Here is a 21,212-nt window from a genome sequence, read left to right on the forward strand (position 1 = left end):
GTATTCCTATCACCCAAGAGGTTCTGAGAGGCATGACCACCATACTCACATATAAACTGCTTTAGGCTATTGGTTTTCCTCTAAAATTGTGATTGCATCACCACTCCTTTCCAGAAAAGGGGACATCCTCATTGTCTTTCCACCCCTAGAGTGAAGAAAAAAACTCTCATAGGGGACAAAGAAGCTTTTCAATTCTTGAAAAGGCTCAGAAGTACAGCACAATCCCTCTTCAAGACAAGTCAATTTAAGTTCATCTGCTGAAACTCAAGGAGAGTTCTTTTTCCTCCTTCAAAAGTTTCCACTGGTACAAACTTCAGAGGAGAAAAGTCAGAATAATTCCCAGGCCAAGGGCTAATCTACTAGAAAAAGCCAAGAAACAGGCACTGAAATACTGTTTGTACTCAAGCCTTTTCAAGAAAGCCAAGTTCTTTTTTCAGTTTTCAGCACCAAGGTTTGTTTTCAGACAAAGACCTCCAGGTCAAGACTTCAAATGAGGATAGCCTTTTCTTCTGACAGTTAACAGGCAAGCACACAGGAATACAGAAGAGTCCTATCACAGAAATACTGACAATCCTAACTTTGGGCTGCCAAACGAAGCCTCAAGAAGACGATAATTGTCAACTGACTGTGTGCTGGAGCTTTTCATCTGTCTTCTCATTTTAATTCACACAAATAACCCTATGACAAAGGGATTATCACTTAATTCTGGAAGCAAGCCCCAAGAGCTAAAGTGACTTGCCTAAGTTACACAAGTCAGCTGGTAACAGAATTCAACTCCAAAACCATTCCACCATTCCACTGCCTGTTTCTAAAGAACACATAATTATAAAAACTTAATTGAGGTAAAAATGAGTGAATCCGAATTCTGATTTTTAAAAGAGAGTGAAAGACTTCCTTAAAATTAATCATGTACCCCTTTGCTTAATATTAAAGTCATCCTGATATCTTCATGCTCCCCATAATCAATTGAGATTAAATGAAAGCATCTTTATTCCTGCTAACTCTGAGATCAAATATTAATCAAATTTCTGCTTGAAATGACAATGAGAAAAAACACAAGGGACAGCAATGAGAAGTGGGCCACTCACAGTTTTGTAGATATGTTCGGTGGGGCCATGAAATTCCTGTTGCATTCTTTCCTCAAGGAAATAGATGCGCAGCTTTAGGTTAAAGTTTTCTTTCTTCAATTCAGTGATTTGCTGAAAAATATCACAGAAGGGTCATCAAAAGCAAACAACAGACAGATAGTACATACATTAGTCCTATAGATTACGAGGCTACAAAACTGATTCAAATGTTAAATACTAGAGAAAGCTTGTTTTTGCTACCATTCTACTAACCCAGAAGAATTAAGCAGTTCCCACTAGCCAAAGTCAGTACAATTTGAGCATTAAAATGAATAATGACAGGAATGAATAATGAATGAAAATGAATAATGACTGAATAAAGAAAGAATTCAAAACTCCACACTGATAATAAGAAGAAAAGGAAAAGAAGAGGAGAATCTCAAAAGAAATCCAGTTAATAAATGTAGAATACGAGGAACAGAAAATCACTATTGTACAACCTCCATAGTAATGATTGATTCAGGTAAGAATCAGCAACACTAAAAGCATTAGATGAAAGATCACTACAGAACATAATATTCAGACAGTCTCAGACTTATTACCCCACAAATGGCTTATTAATTACAAAAGGAAAAGGTACCCTTACAATTTAGAAAACTTGCGAACACCATCTTAACCAAAAAAATTCATCTCTTATCACCATTGAAGGGATAAACTAACATCATTTTCCTCCTGAAATAAATCACTGAGAGCAAACAATTCCATCTCAAGTGCTTCTGTCTATAACCTTTAACCTGTACCTAATCAAGAGGACTCTACCAGATAAATCTAAGTTGAAAAACATTCTGCAAAACAACAGAACTGAACTCTTCAAAAATCTTAATGACAATCCTAAGGCAAAAATGTTTGGTAAACTCTTCTAAATAAACGGAGATTGAAGAGGCACAACTACTAAGTACAATAAAATCTTGAATTCTTTACAAAAACAACCATATGATGATACCTGGGGAAACTTGAATAACAACTTTTTATTAGGTAATAATATTATGATTTTACAGGAAAATGTCCTAAGAAAGAGACACATGCTAATGTACTTAAGAGTGCTGTGTCATGACGTCTGCAATTAACTCAAATGAGCAGAGACAGGAAAAAAAAAGATAAAGCAAATATAGAAAACATTAATGATGAATCTAGATGAATATATATGGTTTTTCACTGTGCTATTTTGCAACTTTTCATACACTTGAAATCTGTCACAATAAAAAGTTGGGGGAAAAAAGAATATAGTAAGAAAAAGCATATTTACTGAGAACCTACTATGTAAACAAGCACCTAGCCAGATAATTTACATACATTATCTCAATTCTTATAGTAACACTGCAAAAGTACTGTCTCCACTATATACATGATCAAAGATCACGCTAGTAGGGGAAGGGCTGGGATTCCTATCCTGCTGTCTGACTCCAGTAACTATGATCTGTCAATTCAACCTCACTGCCTATAGAGAAAATTCCTGACTTTTTTGGTTTGGTTCATCCAGTAAACTTTTCTGTGCAGTCTAACTTAACTTCAAGAACAGATATTAGCCTACACAGTAAAGCAATTCCTAGTATGTTTCTATCACCATGTTTAAATAGTTAAATGTTCTCCAAAATCCTACCAACATCCCCAGGTTCTCCCTCTCTGTTTCACATATTTTTAAGTCTCTGCCTTTGCGGGGAAAAAAATTCCTCTCTTTTCCTTGTTACAAAGAGAGGGACAGAAACACAAGCTAGGAAGGGACTTTAAATTAGTCCAGGATGATGGTTACCTGTGGGGAGGAAAAGTGCTTAGTGCGTGGAATGAGCCACAAAGCAAACTTCTGGGGCACTGATAATGTCCCATGTCTTGGCTTTGGTGATGGTTATAGGTTATGCTCCTTTTTTGATAATTCATTAAACTGTTCACATACGATTTGTGGGTAGGCCTGCATGCATGTTACACTTCTTTTGAAGTTTTTTTTTATTATTATTATTTTTTAAAGATGAGGTCTTGCTCTGTCACCCAGGTTGGAATGAAGTGGTATAATCACAGCTTACTGCAGCCTCAAACTCCTGGGCTCAAGGAATCCTCACCTAAGCCTCCCAACTTGCTGGGATTATAGGTGCAAGCCATCACACTTGGCCTCATTTTTTAAAGTTTTTAAAGTCAAATAGTCTACTAGTCTATGGTTAATGTGAATTATTAAAAGTCAATTTGTCCATGGTTAAGTAAATTATAGTATGTCAACTCAATAGAATATGATAGAACCATAAACAAGAATGAGAGACCACATTGTGCACTCATAGGAAATTATGTCCGAGATACATTGTTAAATAAAAACACTATACTATGGAACATTATATAGACAGGTTACTATTTTTTAAAAGGGCAGGGGATATGAATACGTAATTATTTACTTGATATGATAGTATGCATCTAGAAGTACTCTGTATATTTGTACCATATAAATTTCCTATAAATAATAAAAATAAAGTAGTAATAGATAAATGCAATCTTTTATTGAGACTCTGAATTGTGAAGCAAGTGCTGATGATATTTACTAAATGCAGTGTGCCTGTCCATGCTATAGTTCGTGCATCTGTTGTTCTCTTTCCATTCTCAAAGTCACTGTTCAAGCTCAGTTCTCAATGGTAAGGCAGAAAGATTAGCGGCTTTGGAGACAATACTAAGTCCTATCTTAACTCTCTTTTATGATGCAAACTAGACATGCTACTTCTTTGAGCCTCAGTTTCCTCAACTTTAAAACAGGGATAATAAAATCAATCTCATAGGTTTTTGTGAGAAGAAAATAAATGAATTTGACGATTTCAAAATGTGAAACTGTTGTGGTTTTTTTTGAGACGGAGTCTCACACTGTCACTCAGGCTGGAGTTGCAATGGCGTAATCTTGGCTCACTGCAACCTCTACCTCCCGGATTCAAGCCATTCTCCTGCCTCAGCCTCCCAAGTAGCTGGGATTACAGGCATGTGCCACCATGCCCGGCTAATTTTTGTACTTTTAGTAGAGACGGGGTTTCACCATGTTGGCCAGGCTGGTCTCAAATCCTGACCTCAGGTGATTCACCCACCTCGGCCTCCCAGAGTGCTGGGATTACAGGTGTGAGTCACCACGCCCAGCCTCAAAATGTGAAACTTTTTTGTTGTTGTTTTGTTTTGGTTTTTTTTGAGACGGAGTCTCGCTCTGTTGCCCAGGCTGGAGTGCAGTGGCCGGATCTCAACTCACTGCAAGCTCCGCCTCCCGGGTTTACGCCATTCTCCTGCCTCAGCCTCGGGACTACAGGCGCCCGCCAACTCACCCGGCTAGTTTTTTGTATTTTTTAGTAGAGACGGGGTTTCACTGCGTTAGCCAGGATGGTTTCGATCTCCTGACCTCGTGATCCACCCGTCTCGGCCTCCCAAAGTGCTGGGATTACAGGCTTGAGCCACCGCGCCCGGCTAAAATGTGAAACTTTTAAAGTCAAGTGACTAAAATGTTTGCAACATGCAAAATCATGTGCTAAGACATAAGACAACAATCTTGAAATGAATGGAAAGATAGAAAGTCTGAGTGGAGAAACAGGTATAAAAAAAGAATCAAGACCCTGTCCCTACAAAAAATGAGATACCGTACACACCTACTAGAATGGCTAATTTTTTTTTGGCGGGGGGCGCGGGTGGGAGACAGAGTCTTGCTCTGTTGCCCAGGCTTGGCGCAATCCTGGCTCACTACAACTTCTGTCTTCCCGGTTCAAGTGATTCTCTTTTCTCAGCCTCCTGAGTAGCTGGGATTACAGGCACACACCACCACGCTCGGCTAAGTTTTTGTATTTTTTTAAATAGAGACGAGGTTTCACCATGTTGGCCAGGCTGGTCTCGAACTCCTGACCTCAAATGATCCACTCGCCTGGGCCTCCCAAAGTGCTGGGATTACAGATGTGACCCACTATGCCTAGTAAAATAAATTGTTTACATTGTTAATACCAAGTACTGATGTAGAATAAATGGAGTTCTCATACTCTGTTGATGGGAATGCAAAATGGCACGGATACTCTAGATATACTTTGGCAATTTCTTACAAAAAAACTATACTTAACATGTGACTCAACAATTCCACTCCTGGGTATTTATCTTAGAGAAATGAAAACCTATCTTGACACAAAAAACCTGTACATAAATGTTTACTGCAGCTTTATTAATAATCACCAAAACCTGGGAAAAACTCTTATGTCCCTCAGAGGGTGAATGGATAAACAGTAGACATCCATTCAACAGAAGAGTGCTCAGCAACTATGAAACACACAACGTGAATAAAATTCAAAGACATTATGCTGAGGCAAAGAAGCCAGTCTGAAAAGATTACATTCTGTACGATTCCATTTATATGACATTCTGGGAAAAGCAAAATTACAAGGACAGAGAACAGGCATTAGTTGCCAGAGGCTTGGGGTGAAGAGAGGATCTGACCACAAAGAAGCCAAAAAAAAAAAAAAGGGAAGTGGCTGGGATTATGGAACTGTTCTATATTCTGATTATAGTGATCATTACATATGCCAAGAACTGTACACACATATAAAAAACTATAACCATACATACATACAGATTACAATAGTGATTACAAGGGAATATACATCTGTCAAAGTTCATCCAACACCTAAAATTGGTACATTTTATTTTATGTAAATTATATCTCAAGCTGATTTTTAAAATAACTAAAATGAATTAGGGCAAAATGTGAAAAGCTACACTTAGATGCTAGTATATCTTCACACTCACCACATATGTTTTCCAGCTTTTTAAAAAACAATTTTTAATAGCATATCATATTCTTTTTAGTAAATTTTTTTTTTTTTTTTTTGAGACGGAGTCTCGCTCTGTCACCCAGGCTGGAGTGCAGTGTTGCGATCTTGGCTCACCGCAACCTCCACCTCCCAGGTTCAAGCGATTCTCCTGCCTCAGCCTCCCGAGTAGCTGGGATTACAGATGTGTGTCACCATGCCCAGTTAATTTTTTTATTCTTAGTAGAGACGGGGTTTCACCATGCTGGCCAGGCTGGTCTTGAACTCCTGACCTCAGGAGATCCACCCGCCTCAGCCTCCCACAGTGCTGGGATTACAGGCATGACACACCACATCCAGCCCATAAATACAATTTTATCAGTGAATAAAAGAAAACGATAAGCATATTTCACATTAAGTACATTTTCAAACTATCTACCCTTGGCCCTCTTGTTAACACTTAAGGTTTCACTTTTGTGGTTAACAAGAAAAGCACAAGAAACAACTGATAGGTTCATTAGCACCTCCTTTTAAGGAAACAGCACATAAAACATTCATTCAAACAAAACGACTACCCCGCCAGATGCTTCCTATAAAGAGAAACCTTATTCTGTTACTCAGCTACCAATAAAATATTTATGGAGGTTGCTTAGAATGCCCCCATTGTACACAATGCTAAAATTCTCAGCAACACTTGAAAGAATATTTGTCCTATTTATAGTTAAAGAAATTTGTGTATATAGCAAAGGAAAATACGCCTTTAGAAGGTCACAGCAAACGTCAGACAGTCCCAAATGAATAAAATGAAATACAAGCACCATCTTTTCCACCATGGCCAGTTCAGTTCTCTGCTTAGTACCATTTCTCTCACAGTTTTCTTTGAATACCACTACCAGGCTGGACCGGGGATCCTTCTACATGTTTCCATACACTCTCTACTTTATCAGAGCAATGACCATACTGAATTGTCCTAGCTGGATGCTTGGCTTTCCACCCACCCCCATCCCATAACCACCTTGTGCACTCGACTGTAACCCAAGAGATGGTTACTAAATAGCCAATGGTTGGCAGAATAGATGGACAGACACATTTAAGAATTTCTTGGCCAGGCAGGGTAGCTCACATCTGTAATCCCAACACTTTGGTAGGCAGAGCCAGAAGGATCACTTGAGCCCAGGAGGTCGAAGCTGCAGTAAGCCATGATCATGCTACTGCACTCCAGCCTGGGTGACAGAGTGAGACCATCTGTCAAAATATATATATATATTTGGTTTTTTTTTTTTGAGACAGAGTCTCGCTCTGTCACCCAAGCTGGAGTGTAGTGGTACAATCCCAGCCCACTGCAAACTCCGCCTTCCGGGTTCAAGCAATTCTCCCTGCTTCAGCCTCCCGAGTAGCTGGGATCACAGGTGTCCGCCACCACACCTGGCTAATTTTTGTAGTTTTAATAGAGACAAGTTTTCACCATGTTGGCCAGGCTGGTCTCGAACTCCCGACTTCAGGTGATTCGCCCATCTCGGCCTCCCAAAGTTCTGGGATTACAGGCGTGAGTCACTGTGTCCGGCCTAAAAATTTTTTAAAAAAAGAAGTTCTTGGCTGGGCACGGTGGCTTATCCCAGCACTTTGGGAGGCTGAGGCGGGCAGATCATGAGGTCAAGAGATCGAGACCACCCTGGCCAACATGGTGAAACCCTGTCTCTACTAAAAATACAAAAATTAGCTAGGCGTAGTAGTGTTCACCTGTAGTCTCAGCTACTCCAGAGGCTGAGGCAGGAGAATGGCTTGAACCCAGGAGGTAGAGCTTGCAGTGAACTAAGATGACGCCACTGCACTCTAGCCTGGCGACAGAGTGAGACTCCATCTCAAAAGAAAAAAAGAAAAGAATTCCTTTAAGGCAGTGTGATGTAATAAGAGCCCCCTCAGGCTTCAGACAGATCTGGTATACACCACTCCCTGGGTAAACCCTCCATTAGCTCTTGTTTCCATCATTCTTAGAATAAAACTCCCTGCCACAGCTACAAAGAGCTGTATCATCTGGTCCCTGACCACCTCTCCAACCTCATCAGGTATCATCTTCTCCCCTGTTCACAATATTCCAGCCTCACTGGCCTCCTTTCCAGTCCTGAAATAAGTCAAGCCCTTGTCTGCCTACAAAGCTCTTTCTGCAGCGTCTGCCAGGATGGCTCGGTCTCATCCCTTCCACCTCAGCTCCAATGTCACTGCCTTGGGGAGGCCCTCCCCAACTACGCCATCTAAAGTGGGCCCCATCTCTACCACCCCAACCAGCTCACTCTCTAACGCACAGCTCTTACTTTCTTGCTAGAATTTTTCACAATCTATATTTGTCTCATCTATTTGCGTGTTTATTATTATCATGTTTATTACATGAATATAATCCACTTGATCTTTCATGGCTGTTTCCTCCAAGGTTTTAACAAGTATCTAAGACAGAGCAGATATTCAACAATTTGTTAAATGAGTGAACAAATTAATGAATAAATACAATCCAGACCACTTTACTAGCTGTATGGCCTTACTGAAGTTCACTTTTCCTATGTGCCTCAGTTCCTCTATCTGTAAAAAAGGGATTATTATAACTATCTCAAAGAACTAGTCTAAGAATTGAAAGAAATTAATTAGAATGTTTAGTATAGTGCCTACTACAACATGGGAATTTAAAACATTGTTTTTCTCACGTGTACTTTTCCCTTTAAGAGAAACAAGAAAAAAAAAACTTGAGGTGGAAAAACTGGTAACAGCTTACAATACAGTAGGAATAAACACCCAAAATATAAAACCCACCAAATATGACTTAGAAACCTAATGCTCAAAAGTAAGCTAATGCAAGGCTGTATCTGCCACGTTCCAGCCCTTGGAAACCACGTGTTGCTGTGGAAGTGCAGCCATCTGAAATGGGAAACATCCCAACATGATTATGGGGTGGTGCTTTCTGAAACTGGAGAAGGGCCCCAGCTTAGCAGCAGGAAAAATTTTGCAGGAGCTAGTAGTCAATCATCCTGGCTTCCTCCTACTCCCACTCTCTGTCAAAAGCCTTGCCTAGTCTGAAGTTCCATCTAAAAGGGAAGAAAAACCAAAAACATAAAAAGGAATCAGGGCAACTCCAACCAGCCCTACCTCAACTGAAATCTAAGCAAAGTGCGCCTAATTCTGGCTGTCCGTTTCAAAGGCTCGCAAGAACCTGGGCCTCCAAAGCTGAGGCTCACTCTACCAAATCATCTTTCCACCCAAGACAGCAAGGGCTAAGAGCAAGAGCTCTGCGATCAGCAGAAACAGACTAAACTACAAGAGCTGCTACTTTTACATTGTGTGACCTTGGGAAAATTATTTAACATCTTTGTCCAGTGTTGGCTCATCTATAAAATGAAGATAAAGTCAATTCCCTCACAGGGGTGTTGTGACAACCAAATGAACTAAAGCACCTGGCAGAGCCTTGCACTCAGCAAGCAGGAAACACAGGATAGCATTAAAAATCGCGCAGAGTGAAGGCAACACCAAGGCGCTAAAGGGAAGAGATCTTCTCCAACCCACCCATCTTGCTGTCTCAAGGCCTGTGTTCTCCACTCACTATTGACCGGGAATGGTCTGTGCCGATCCTGGCTGTTGCTGACCCTGTGATTATGCACCACTTGCCATCCCACTCACAGTCTCAAGACAGTATGGCATCTTTCCTCCATGAAGTCATCAATTTTTAAATGTTTACACCTAGGGAAGTATTATAGTCTGCATACATAGACGGTGGTATTGTCTTTTATTTTTAGACAGAGTCTCACTCTGTCGCCTAGGTTGGAGTGCAGTGGCGCGATCTCAGCTCACTGCAACCTCCGCCTGCCAGGTTCAAGTGATTCTCCTGCCTCAGCCTCCCAAGTAGCTGGGATTACAGGCATGTGCCACCACGTCCAGCCAATTTTTTTATTTTTAGTATTTTTTTCAAACTCCTGACCCCAGGTGATATGCCCGCCTCGACCTCCCAAAGTGCTGGGATTACCGATGTGAGCCACCGCACCCAGCCGATATTGTCTATCTTAAATAATTGTATGTGTATACACACACACAGAGTAAAGCCTTTTTTAAAAAGAAAAAGAGGCCGGGCGCGGTGGCTCATGCCTGTAATTCCAGCACTTTGGGAGGCCGAGGCGTGCGGATCACGAGGTCAGGAGATCAAGACCATCCTGGCTAACATGGTAAAACCCTGTCTCTGCTAAAAAATACAACAAAAATTAGCTGGGCTTGGTGGCGGGCGCCTGCAGTCCCAGCTACTGGGGAGGCTGAGGCAGGAGAATGGTGTGAACCGGGGAGGCGGAGCTCGTAGTGAGCTGAGATCGTGCCACTGCACTCCAGCCTGGGCAACAGAGCAAGACTCCGTCTCAAAAAAAAAAAAAAAGAAAAGAAAAAGAAAAAGAAATTCACTTCTCAGGCCGTCAATAAGCCAATCTTTGGGTCACAATGAATTTTTTAACCTTTTTGAAAGTACAAAAACTGTTAGACCTCACCTAGCCATAACAAAAACCATGAACTTGGCTACCTAAAGTTGATCTCTAGTAAACAATACTGCATGTAATATAATATTGCCTACAGCAGCTAAGTGAGGTAGTAAAGAGGGGAGGATACTTTGGAATCGATTTCTGATGCTGATATTCTCCTTGGTGTCTTCAAATCATCAAGAAAACTGTTACTAGGTAAGTCTCTATTATAAATAATACTGGAGCAATAACAGAATTTTTTTTTTAAACAAGGTCTCTCTCTGTTGCTCAGGCTAGAGTGCAGTGGCACATTCATGGCTCACTGCAGCCTCAACCTCCCAGGCTCAAGCAATCCTCCCACCTTAGCCTCCCGAGCAGCTGGGACCACAAGCACACATGACCATGCCCAGCTAACTTTTTAATTTTTTTGTAGAAATGGGGTCTCACTTTGTGACCCAAGCTGGGTCACAACTCCTGGGCTCAAGCAATCCCCCTGCCTTGGTCTCCCAAAGTGCTGGGATTACAGGTGTGAGCCACCACACCCAGCCTCAATAACAGAAATTTAAAACTGAATCTCAAACACCAGTTGGAATTTAACTACCTTATGAAACCAACTATTTTCATATTCTTTTCAACCTTTGCTCATGAATATACATTTTTGCAGAATTATAACATAAGTGAATTTGCATATTCCATTGCTTTCCTTTAATATTTCTTAAGCATTTTTCACATTGTGGCAGAATTACACAAAACTATCAGTTGAAATAACTGCACTACATTCCACTGAAGTGATTCAGTCAACTGTTTAACCATTTCTCTGCTGTGCACTGATGGACTCAGTGTGCTCTAATGGAAAGTGACCAGCTTTACAATCAGAAAGACCAGGCTTGAATTTTGCCTTCTTTTTGCTTCTCAATCACAATAAGCTCATGGGCAAGTTGTTTAATCTCTCCAACCTCAGCTTCCTCATCTGTGAAATATCCTCAATACACGTTTGTCAAAAGCAAAGAGATAACAAATATAATATATAATTTCCCTTCCTTACAGTTTTTCACAATGATACACAATGTGGTCACAAACACCTTCATCAGCAGAGCTTTATTCCTTCTACTGGGTTGTTTCCCTAGGATCAATTTCCCCAAAATGGATTATTGGGCTCAAGAGTAATTTTATATTTATGACTATCAAAATCTCTTTCCAAATGGCCTTCAAAAAGATTGTAAAAATTTACACTACTCAGCCCTCCATCTGGCCATTTTTGGAGGGCATGGCCAGGACATGCAGAGAGAGGTGCAGGAACTCAGAGCATTCAATCCAGCAGGTCGTCCCACTACACAAACGAACTCCTGTACTTAACACTTTTACCCCACCAGCCATGAGCCCTACTTGATTCCAAGTACTCATCTCTGCAAAAAACCCTAGCACCGTCGGGCTATATGTTGTGCACAGAGCTCCATGGAAAGTGGCTACAACACTCACTCTGCCAGCTACAGACCTGGTCTTCAACCACTTCCACTGAGTGGCATCCACACAATTCTTACACTCCTGCCGTGTTCTAAGCTCACCCTCATTCTCCCACTCTTAGCCTCACCTTGCCCTCATTACTGCTTGTTTTCCTATGACTCTGGCCCTGCATGCCCCCATCCTCATTATAAGCTGTCTGCCTCTAAATGTGTCTCTAGGCATATCTCCTCTCCAGCCACTTTAGTAACAATAACCAAAACAGCAGCCGCCCTGATTGCTAAAGATCTGGTATAGCAGGCACTATCCTAGCATGTTCTTTACTTTTCCCAAGCCTCAGATAAACATTTTTTCCCAGTTTTACAGATAAAGCAACCAAAATTCGGAGCTTTAGTATTCCATACAGGGTCACACATTCATTCAATCAACAAATATTAGGTGCCTACAATTTTCTTAGATTCAGTGTTGAGTACCAGACATTGAATAGAGACACATGTTAAGCAAGTACACTAATAAAGAAATAATCACAAACTGTCACAAGAGTCATGGTGGGAGAGACAGGGTGCTGAGTACTTGCTAGAAGAGAGAATCATGAGTTGAGAAGGGAGTTAGGGATAGCCTCTCTAACAAGGTCACATTCAAGCTGAGGCAAGAAGGTCCAGGGGCCTGCCATTCAAGGAAAGGGAGAAAGGGTGTCCAGGCAGAGGGTGGAACATGCATGAAGGCCCTGGCACAGGGACAAGCTGGGTGTGGCCAAGGAAGAGCGGCCTGTGTGGCAAGAGCAGTGTACGATGGGGAGAGGAATATGCTGAGTTCGGAGAGACAGGAAGCTGCCAATCACACAGGGCAGGTTCTCATGGACCATGGTTAGGGATTTTATTCCAAGGTCAAAGAAACATCACAGAAGGATGTACAGAAACTGAACACTGATGGGGCAGAACCCAGGGCAGTGGTTGTAGTCAACAGAATCTTCGGATTAGAGCAGACATCAGCATTTATTGAGTACCCACCATCCACCAGGCATCATTCTAGGTGCTTTCCATACCTTACCTAATTAATAACTCTGAAGGAAAGACAGTAGCAGCCCCACTTTACACACGAGGTTTTAGAAACAACCAATTTAAGGCCACAGGTCAGTAAGTGGCAGGGCCAAGCCTGAAACCCAGTCCCCATCATTCTCAAATCCACATTGTATCTATACACCACGGTGCTTCTGAAAGCTTCAGGGCCATACAAGTGGGGCAGGAGTGGAAGGTGAGGGAGCTATGATCTGGTAGTAAGTAACTCACAACACATTACAGCAAATTTAAAGATGCAAACATCCTAGTGAAACCAAAAACAAAACACTTAAATTTGACCAACTGCCTCGGCTGAGGCCAAGAATGTTCAACAACAGGAATAAGGGCCTCAATGCAAGAATGCCAGCATCTCAGGATAGGTGGGTATAAGACAAGAACAGCAAAAGATAACGAGACTAGGTGTGGACAGGATACAGGAAATTGTTTCAGCCATACCTGGCTAAGAGTTCTTTCAATTCCTTAGAAAGGAGGCTGCTAGACATAACAAATCTTATTCCATAGTATCTACTGTTTATTGCATATATGCTTAATATCTCCGACATCCAGAAATCTCATTTCTAGGAATCTACCCTTTTAAAAAAACCACTCAGCAAGGCGCGGTTTCTCATGCCTGTAGTCCCAGCACTTTGGGAGGCCAAGGCGGGCAGATCACAAGGTCAGGAAATCAAGACTATCCTGGCTAACACGGTGAGACCATCCTGGCTAACACGGTGAAACCCTGTCTGTATTAAAAATACAAAAAAATTAGCCGGGCATGGTAGCATATGCCTGTAATCCCAGCTTCTTGGGAGGCTGGGGCAGGAGAATCACTTGAATCTGGGAGGCGGAGGTTGCAGTGAGCCAAGATCACACCACTCCACTCCAGACTGGGCAACAGAGCAAGACTCTGTCTCAAAAAAAAAAAAAAAAAAAATCACGTAACTATAAAAAGATACATGCACAAGGAGATTCATCACAGCTTTGTTTATAAAAGTGAGAAATTAGAAACAACTTGAAATGTCCCACAGTAAGGTTTTATAAATTATGGCTCAATCTATCCCTTTTAATAAGCCTTTATTTAATATTACACAGCCAATAACGCCATCCATCAATATTGAGAATGGAAAGCTATCCATGTCATTCCCTGTCAAAAGCCAGGATTAAACTCTTCCATATGTTCATAAAGATAGCTACTTGGACAGCATATGTTGTACCAGATTCTGGGTCTTCCCCACTCACCCAAAAAACATGTTTTTTAAAGGGAGAGCAAGATACATACTAGTGTCCAGAACAAGTCACAGCAGGTACAGGCCTTCACAAAATGCTGCCTCCGCGAGGCCTCCTCTGGTTTAGGGAGGGAAGACCAGTAAGACAGGCTCCCATAGAAGAGCAACTGATCTACCTACTTCCTACCATAAGGCCTGCCATACAGGTGATTATACCCTCAGCTAACGAGGATATTAGACAATAGATTACCAGTTTAAAGACCAAAAGGAAGACATGTGGTTTTCACAAGCCAGAGTGAGTACTTGCACAGAACAGTCAAATGAAATAGAAAGGACTTCCTTTGATAGAAGACCTGGGTTCAAAGCCTGAATAAGTCCCTACCCCTGTCTGGGCTTCAGAGTCCCCACATGTCAAATGAAAGGACTGGAAGAGATGATTCCTAGAGCTCCTCCAGCTCTGAAATTAGCTCTATTCTAAATATCCCTTCATTCCATGCCCTTAGCTCCACATTCCTCCCTTTGGGCCCACACCACCACAGCAGCCTTTTAACTCATCACCTTACCACCAGCCTTGCTCCCCTCCAAACTCTTCTCCTCATAGTCACCAGCCTGGTAAGCTTTTGAAAGCACTATTCTGGTCATTTCCCTCCCCAGATTAAAATCCATTGCTGGTTCCCTTTCATCTTCAGGACAAAAACCAAACAAAGCAGTGTAACATTCAAGAACCTGCAGGAGCTGGCCCCTGCCTGCTTCAATGGCCTCACCTCTCAACTCGTCTCACACAGCCTCCTTCCAGCCAAAGAGAACTTACAGGTCCCTGAACTCATCAAACCCTGTCATGCCTCTCTCTGCATTTGCACATGTGAGTCCTTATGCCTGGGATGCTCCCTAACTCTCTCTACTTGATCAATCCCTACCTGTCCCTGATGACCCAACTCAGGCAACATCTCCTCCAGAGAGGCTTCTCTGAACCCCGAGTCATAGCCCCTCCTCTGTGGCCCCACAGCACCCTATACTTACCTCTGTCCCTGCACTATTTTTCTATCCATCTTCCCAATCAGACTGTGAGCCTCTGGATAGGGGGACTTACCTGGTCTTAATATACTGCAGATTCCCCCAGCAGAGAGCCTGGCACAGTGGTGTACATTTAAAAATGTTTATTAAATGGATGAACTCTGAGGAAAACCAGAAGGGGACCTATGTGTTGCCAGCCCCCAACTAAATGCAACTCTTGATGGTTAGGTATCAATCATCTGAGACTAGAATAGGACAAATCATGAGTTTCCACTTTAAATCCAAAGTATCTCAGCCCCCTCCTTAATATGCATGCTGACTCTAAAATTAGCTTTAGATGCCAAGAGCATTTCCTATAAGCATCCCACAGGAAGTTCAGACTACCACTACACAGAGATCATGCATTCATAACTCAGGCCAAATGAAAAATTTCAGTGACTCATAAAGACCTGAAAGGGAGACACTGAGAACAGTGTGGCCATTTCAATTCCGGCTGCAGAATTTGCTCTTGAAAATGCTACAATAAAAAATATTAATGCCATAAAAACCTAATAGCAGCCAAAGGACTACAGTCATAAAGAAAAAAACATAAATCCTAAAACATGTTGGCATAGAAGGCTCTCCCTCACCTTCAAGAAAAACAGGATTTAGGTCACCAAAAACACATCTGAACAAGGGAAACTTGAATCACATGGCAGAGGGAAAAAAAAATAACAGTAATTATAACAGTAACAGTAAGAAAAGGAAGAAGCAGCGATGGCAAACACATAGAACGTACTCCATGCTTTGCAAATATTCACTCATTCAATCCTCCTAACAACCCTATGAAGTAGGTACTGTTATCATGCCCATTGTTAAAATGAGGGAAGCACAGAGAAGTTAAGTGACCGGCCACAAGGCACCCAGGAGATGTGGACAAATAAGCAGCCTGGCTCCAGAAGCCATGGGCCTCAGGCAGCACAGACTGCCTCTGAGAACAATTTTGCCATGTCACATCCCTGGGCCTCAGTTTCTGCTATATATAATAAAGAGGGTTGTGTTCAATTCTGGGATTCCTTTCCGTTCAATAAGCAGATAAAAGATGTGAAATCAAAATTCTAATATCCTGTGAAATTTTCCAATTTAGAAATAAAATGTAAAGCAGTGCCCTTCAAAAATGAAATAAGCATCTTGCAGAGCCGCTTTAATATTAAAGTAACATATACAAAGAGCTTAGCACTTAAAGTGCCCAGCTCAGAGCAAGAGCTCAATAAACAGTAGCTGTTATTACTCTTACGATAAAACAGGAACAACCATTTAATAGTAGAGCATATTTTAATTATACACGATGTAGAATAATCAAATCTCATTCGTTTGAGGCCCCAGACCCCACAGCATAGATCGAGTTGTACAGCTGAAATTATAACAACTCAAAGCTCAGAAATTACTTGTTTCCATTAGAGATCTGACAAGTCATTTCTTCAATTGGTCACTGGTGGTTTGCAGATAACTATTAGCAGTAATGAGTATTCTAAATTAAATCCAGAGACAGCACCGCTCTGTTCTGTAAAGACAACTGGGGAGAGAGAAACATAATTGTGGAATGTCCTTCTCTCTATGTCCTCCATCTTCTCTCCGATAAATATCTCTTGTGTCTTGCATAGTACGGATTTCATTTGCTTACAAATGAAGAAGGGTCTAATTCTTCCCATGATAAATGAGAGCACTGAACAGGTAACTTGTTAAAGAGAATTGGAATTGGGAAAATAACCTTATTTTCCTGTTACTTGACAACAAACCCCCTCTGCTAATAAATGAAAGACACAATGCTGGAAGACATTAGGTATTGAAGCCAAATCTATCACCAAGTAATCCATTCTCAGAAAAAAAACTACACAGTACTGGGTACAGGTTACTCACATTTCATTCAAGAGCAACAAAGATAAAAGTTTACAAAATGCAAGGGGAGGCACAATGCAGTGGAAAGAATAATGGCTTTGGAATTAATAAAAACCTGGATTCAAATTCCAACTCTGACACTTATCTATTATATGACCATAAACAAGTCTCTCCTAGTCTTAAGATTCCTTATCTGTAAAATGGGAATAATACAAAATATCTCAAAGGTTGCAGTGAGCATCAAACAGAGGACCATAAATAACATGCCTTAGAGTGATAGTAAGGCCCTTGACAAATGTCAGCTCCCCTCACCTGTGCAACATGGACACATCCTCACCTTTAGGACACCAGAAAGACACCAAACTAGAAAACCAAAGTTGAAAACTAAAAGTTTCACCCCAAGTTGAAAACTGCTGATCCCAGCAAAACCTATATTTGGCCCTTGTATAACGGGCTGACTGCATGTGGACGTAAAAGTCTCACAGAGGATGTCCATGAGACATGGCACCTCTCCTACCTCTGGCATCACCGAACTTAGACCTCAAGAAACACAGCTTTCCTGGGTCTGGCTGGACAGGGGCAGCAGACATGATGCGTTGGGGACAGTAATTTGGTATTTCCACTTACATTTTCAAAGTCCTTCATGTTCCGTGCTCGGGTGGGAGACACTGTTTCTTCTGACACATTTGAGAGCACTGTAAAAAGGTAAAATAGAGGAAAACGTCACAGCATGCAAACTGCCCAAGGTTCCTGTTGAGGAATAGAGCCCAGAGAGGAAAACAACATGAACTGCTTCCATAGTGCACGCGGCTGGTACCTGCTGTCTGTTGTGATTTACTGATTTTAGTCCAGGGAAAGCTCTAAACCATTAATTTACAAATTACTTAAACTAACCCCAAAGTAACAATGCGCACATCAGAGGATGAACACAGCAAACACGTCAGGCATTTTGCAAAGCAGACTGTCCTGATATGTACTTCCTTATTTCGTGAAATTACTTTACTGAACAGAGTGTCATCTTCTCATGTCAGTAATTACAACAAAGCACGTCTAACTGACTTGACAGCAGGGTTGGCAAACTTTTTCTTAAAATGCCAGACAATATTTTAGGCGTTGTGGGCCATACGCAAAGCCTAAAATCTGTCACAACTACTCAAATCCTGTTGTCACATAAAAACAGCCACAAACAATCCAGAAACAAAGTGGTTGTGTTCTAATAAAAGTTGATTTTCAAAAGCAAGCAGTGGACCGGAAATTGCTGACCTGCTTTAAAGACTGTGCCAACAACCAAACCTCTCCGCAGCATCTTTAACTGAACAAACATGTATTCCACACCTACTCAGTGCCAAGCCCCATCCTGTGTACTGAGGAAACAATGGTGAAGGAGACACTAATCCTGCACCCAAGAGGTTCCCTATCGAGTGGGCAGGATGGAGATCTAAACTAACTGTTATCAGGCTGAATACCCGTGGCACTTTGTAGGTGTTCAGTAAATGTGTGCTGAGAGAATAAGTTCATTCTTCCAAAATATATGCACTGAGAGCCCACTTTCTGCTAGGCCCCTTTCTAGATGTGGAAACATCAGGAAATAAAACAAACAAATGCAGCTGAGAGTCTAAAGGGAGGAAACACAATAAACAAAACGAAAGGACAACGGCATAATATGTTAAAAGGTGATAAATGCTATGGAGGAAAAAAAAGTAGGTAAGGATAGGAAATAGGAGGCATGGGGTGAGGACTGCCATTTTAAGTAAGGTGGTTAAGGAAGGTCTCACTGAGAAGGTGACATATGGGCAGACTTGAAGAGAAAGGACCAGTTACCTGGGGGAGAATTCTCCACATTCAGAGAGAAGCCTGAGGTGGAAGTATGGTCCCCAGTGGGTCTGTGGAACAGTCAAGAGGCCAATAATCTGGAGCTCAATAAACAAAGGGGTACAGCAGGAGAGGAGGTGAGACAGGTAAACGGGGACAGACTGTATACAGTTTTTAGACTCTTCTAAGGACTCTGAGTTGCTGCTGGAAGATTTGGAGCTAAGGAGTAAGATGATTCGACTTAGGTTTCTACAGGCTCCCTCTGGCTGCCTGTCTGAGAACAGACTGTAAGGGGCTTAGGAGAGAAACAGGGAAACCAGTTAGGAGAATATTGGGATAATCTAGGCCTCAGATCATGGTGGTTTGGAGTAGGATGGAAGGAGTATAGGCGGCTGAGAACTAGTCTGATTCTGATACTTTAAAAGTAGCCAACGGGAATAAATGAAATGAGAGGAGACAAAGTGAAATACACAATGCTGAGAGAGGAAAGTACACCTTAGTCAGCCTGGGGAGAGCCAAAAAGGGTGGTGAGCTTTGAGCTGAGTCTTAAAGAGGGTGCAAGCAGGAACTGGGCAGATGAGGAACAAAAGGAAGGAGAGACAGCCCAGGCAAAAGCACAGAGGTGGGAGTGGGGATGGTGTTCAGAAACCACTTAGCAGAAAAGAGGCTAAGGAATGGGCAGGGCAGACTGTGAAGAGCACACTGGTTTGTTTTCCTGTTCCTCAAATGGGCCATGCCCTCACCCGTCTGGGATGCTCATCCCCTCCTTTTTTCTTACCTACATCCGACTTATTCAGGTCTCTGCTCCAATATCAATTTCTTGTGAAACTCTAGCCTGACTCACCTCCACACCAGAGGAAATCTCCGTTTAATCCCCTCTCACAGCACTTGATACGTCTTTGCTCCTGACACTGATCATATGATTTCTCATAAGTGTTTGTCTGTCTTCTCAGCTTAAGTGTAAACACGTTTGAGGTTGAATTCTAGCACTGAGCCCAGAGTTGGGCATGAAACAGATGTATACTATCGGCTAAATTAAGAAATAAGCCAGCCAGGCACGGTGGCTCATGCCTGTAATCCCAGCACTTTGGGAGGCCAAGGCAAGCACATCGCCTGAGGTCAGGAGCTCGAGACCAGCCTGGCCAACATGGTGAACTCCGTGTCTACTAAAAATACAAAAATTAACTGGGCGTGGTGGCACATGCCTGTAATCCCAGCTACTCGGGAGGCTGAGGCAGGAGAATTGCTTGAATCCACGAGGCGGAGGTTGCAGTGAGCCGAGATGGCACCACTGCACTCCAGCCTGGGCAACAGAGCGAGACTCCATCTCACATCAGACTTGTTAGATTTTGCATTTAAAGTAAAAGTTGCCAGTGAGTGCAGTGGCTCATGCCTATAATCCCAGCACTTTGGGAAGCTGAGGCAGGTGGATCGCTTGAGTCCAGGAATTCAAGACCAGCCTGGGCAACATGGCAAAACCGTCCTACATAAAATACAAAAATTAGCTGGATGTCTTGGCGCACGCCTGTAGTCCCAGATACTAGGGAGACTGAGATGGGAGAATCGCCTGAGTCCAAGAGGTCAAGGTTGCAGTGTGCGTGATCGCACCTCTGCACTCCCATCCTGGGTGACAGGGCAAGACCCTGTCTCAAAAAAATGAAAAGTAAAAATAAAGTAAAAGTTAATAGGTTCCTGAGGAAAACATGAGGGTGCCCTGTAAGTTAAGGGATTTTCCAGAAATAAACCTTGGGACTCTTTTCCTGTCTGCTCCAAAATCTCCTTCCTTTTGCACTTATCTCAGCACTGTGGAAAAGAGAAAAAAACACACAAGTCAAAATATCTTAGAGATATTTTACAAAAACTAGCACTACCCACAGAGATGCTTAAGCATTCACTTTCTTCAGAAATAAAAATTATGAAGAATGCTTAGCTAGATCCAAACTGCAAAGTCTCCTCATAATCCAGCTTAAACACAATACGCTACTTGTTTACTCAGTGCCGTCTCCTGTGGTCTAACCAGCTATTTGTCTCCAAAGGGCAGGCCCGTGTAGGAATGCTGGGCCTCAGCCGGCAAACAGGATCCAACAGCCTGCCAGGAAGGTCTTGGCACGCTAGAGTCCAGATGGCAGCTCTCCTGGGCCTCCAGCCACTGGCCTAGCCGCCAATTCAATGTCCAGCCTCCATGCAGTTGTTCAGTTCAGCAAACGCTCACTAAGTCCCTATAGGTTTAGTAGCAACAAATGAAACTCATGAAGTATGGCCAAAAGGACAGCAATTCCTCTAGTCCAGTGTTTATGAAAGGAGGTGGAGAGCAAATCAATACATACAAAAAATACTCAGCACCTACTGTATGCCAATCCAGGGAAGCCTCTGGGCCCCAGAGACATGAAAGCTCAAGATGCTCACAGTCTAATGTCTA

General features: G+C 42.2%; 1 protein-coding gene across 5 annotated transcripts in view; it reads right to left on the minus strand.

The window, feature by feature from the left end:
• CDK5RAP2 (CDK5 regulatory subunit associated protein 2) overlaps positions 1–21,212 on the minus strand; it is a 185,303-nt gene that overhangs the window by 155,474 nt on the left and 8,617 nt on the right. For 4 of the 5 annotated variants that reach the window (XM_031654462.1, XM_031654463.1, XM_031654461.1 and 1 more), the window contains exons 3-4: positions 17,609–17,676; positions 1,089–1,199 (exon numbers count right to left, since the gene is read on the minus strand). In XM_031654462.1, the coding sequence (XP_031510322.1) occupies positions 1,089–1,199; positions 17,609–17,676 (179 nt within the window). Of the gene's footprint in view, positions 1–49; positions 1,035–1,088; positions 1,200–17,608; positions 17,677–21,212 lie in introns of those variants that run through there. The other variant, XM_031654464.1, reaches the window with a different exon arrangement.

Source organism: Papio anubis, chromosome 13 (assembly GCF_008728515.1).
Source record: "Papio anubis isolate 15944 chromosome 13, Panubis1.0, whole genome shotgun sequence".
Lineage (NCBI taxonomy): Eukaryota > Metazoa > Chordata > Mammalia > Primates > Cercopithecidae > Papio > Papio anubis.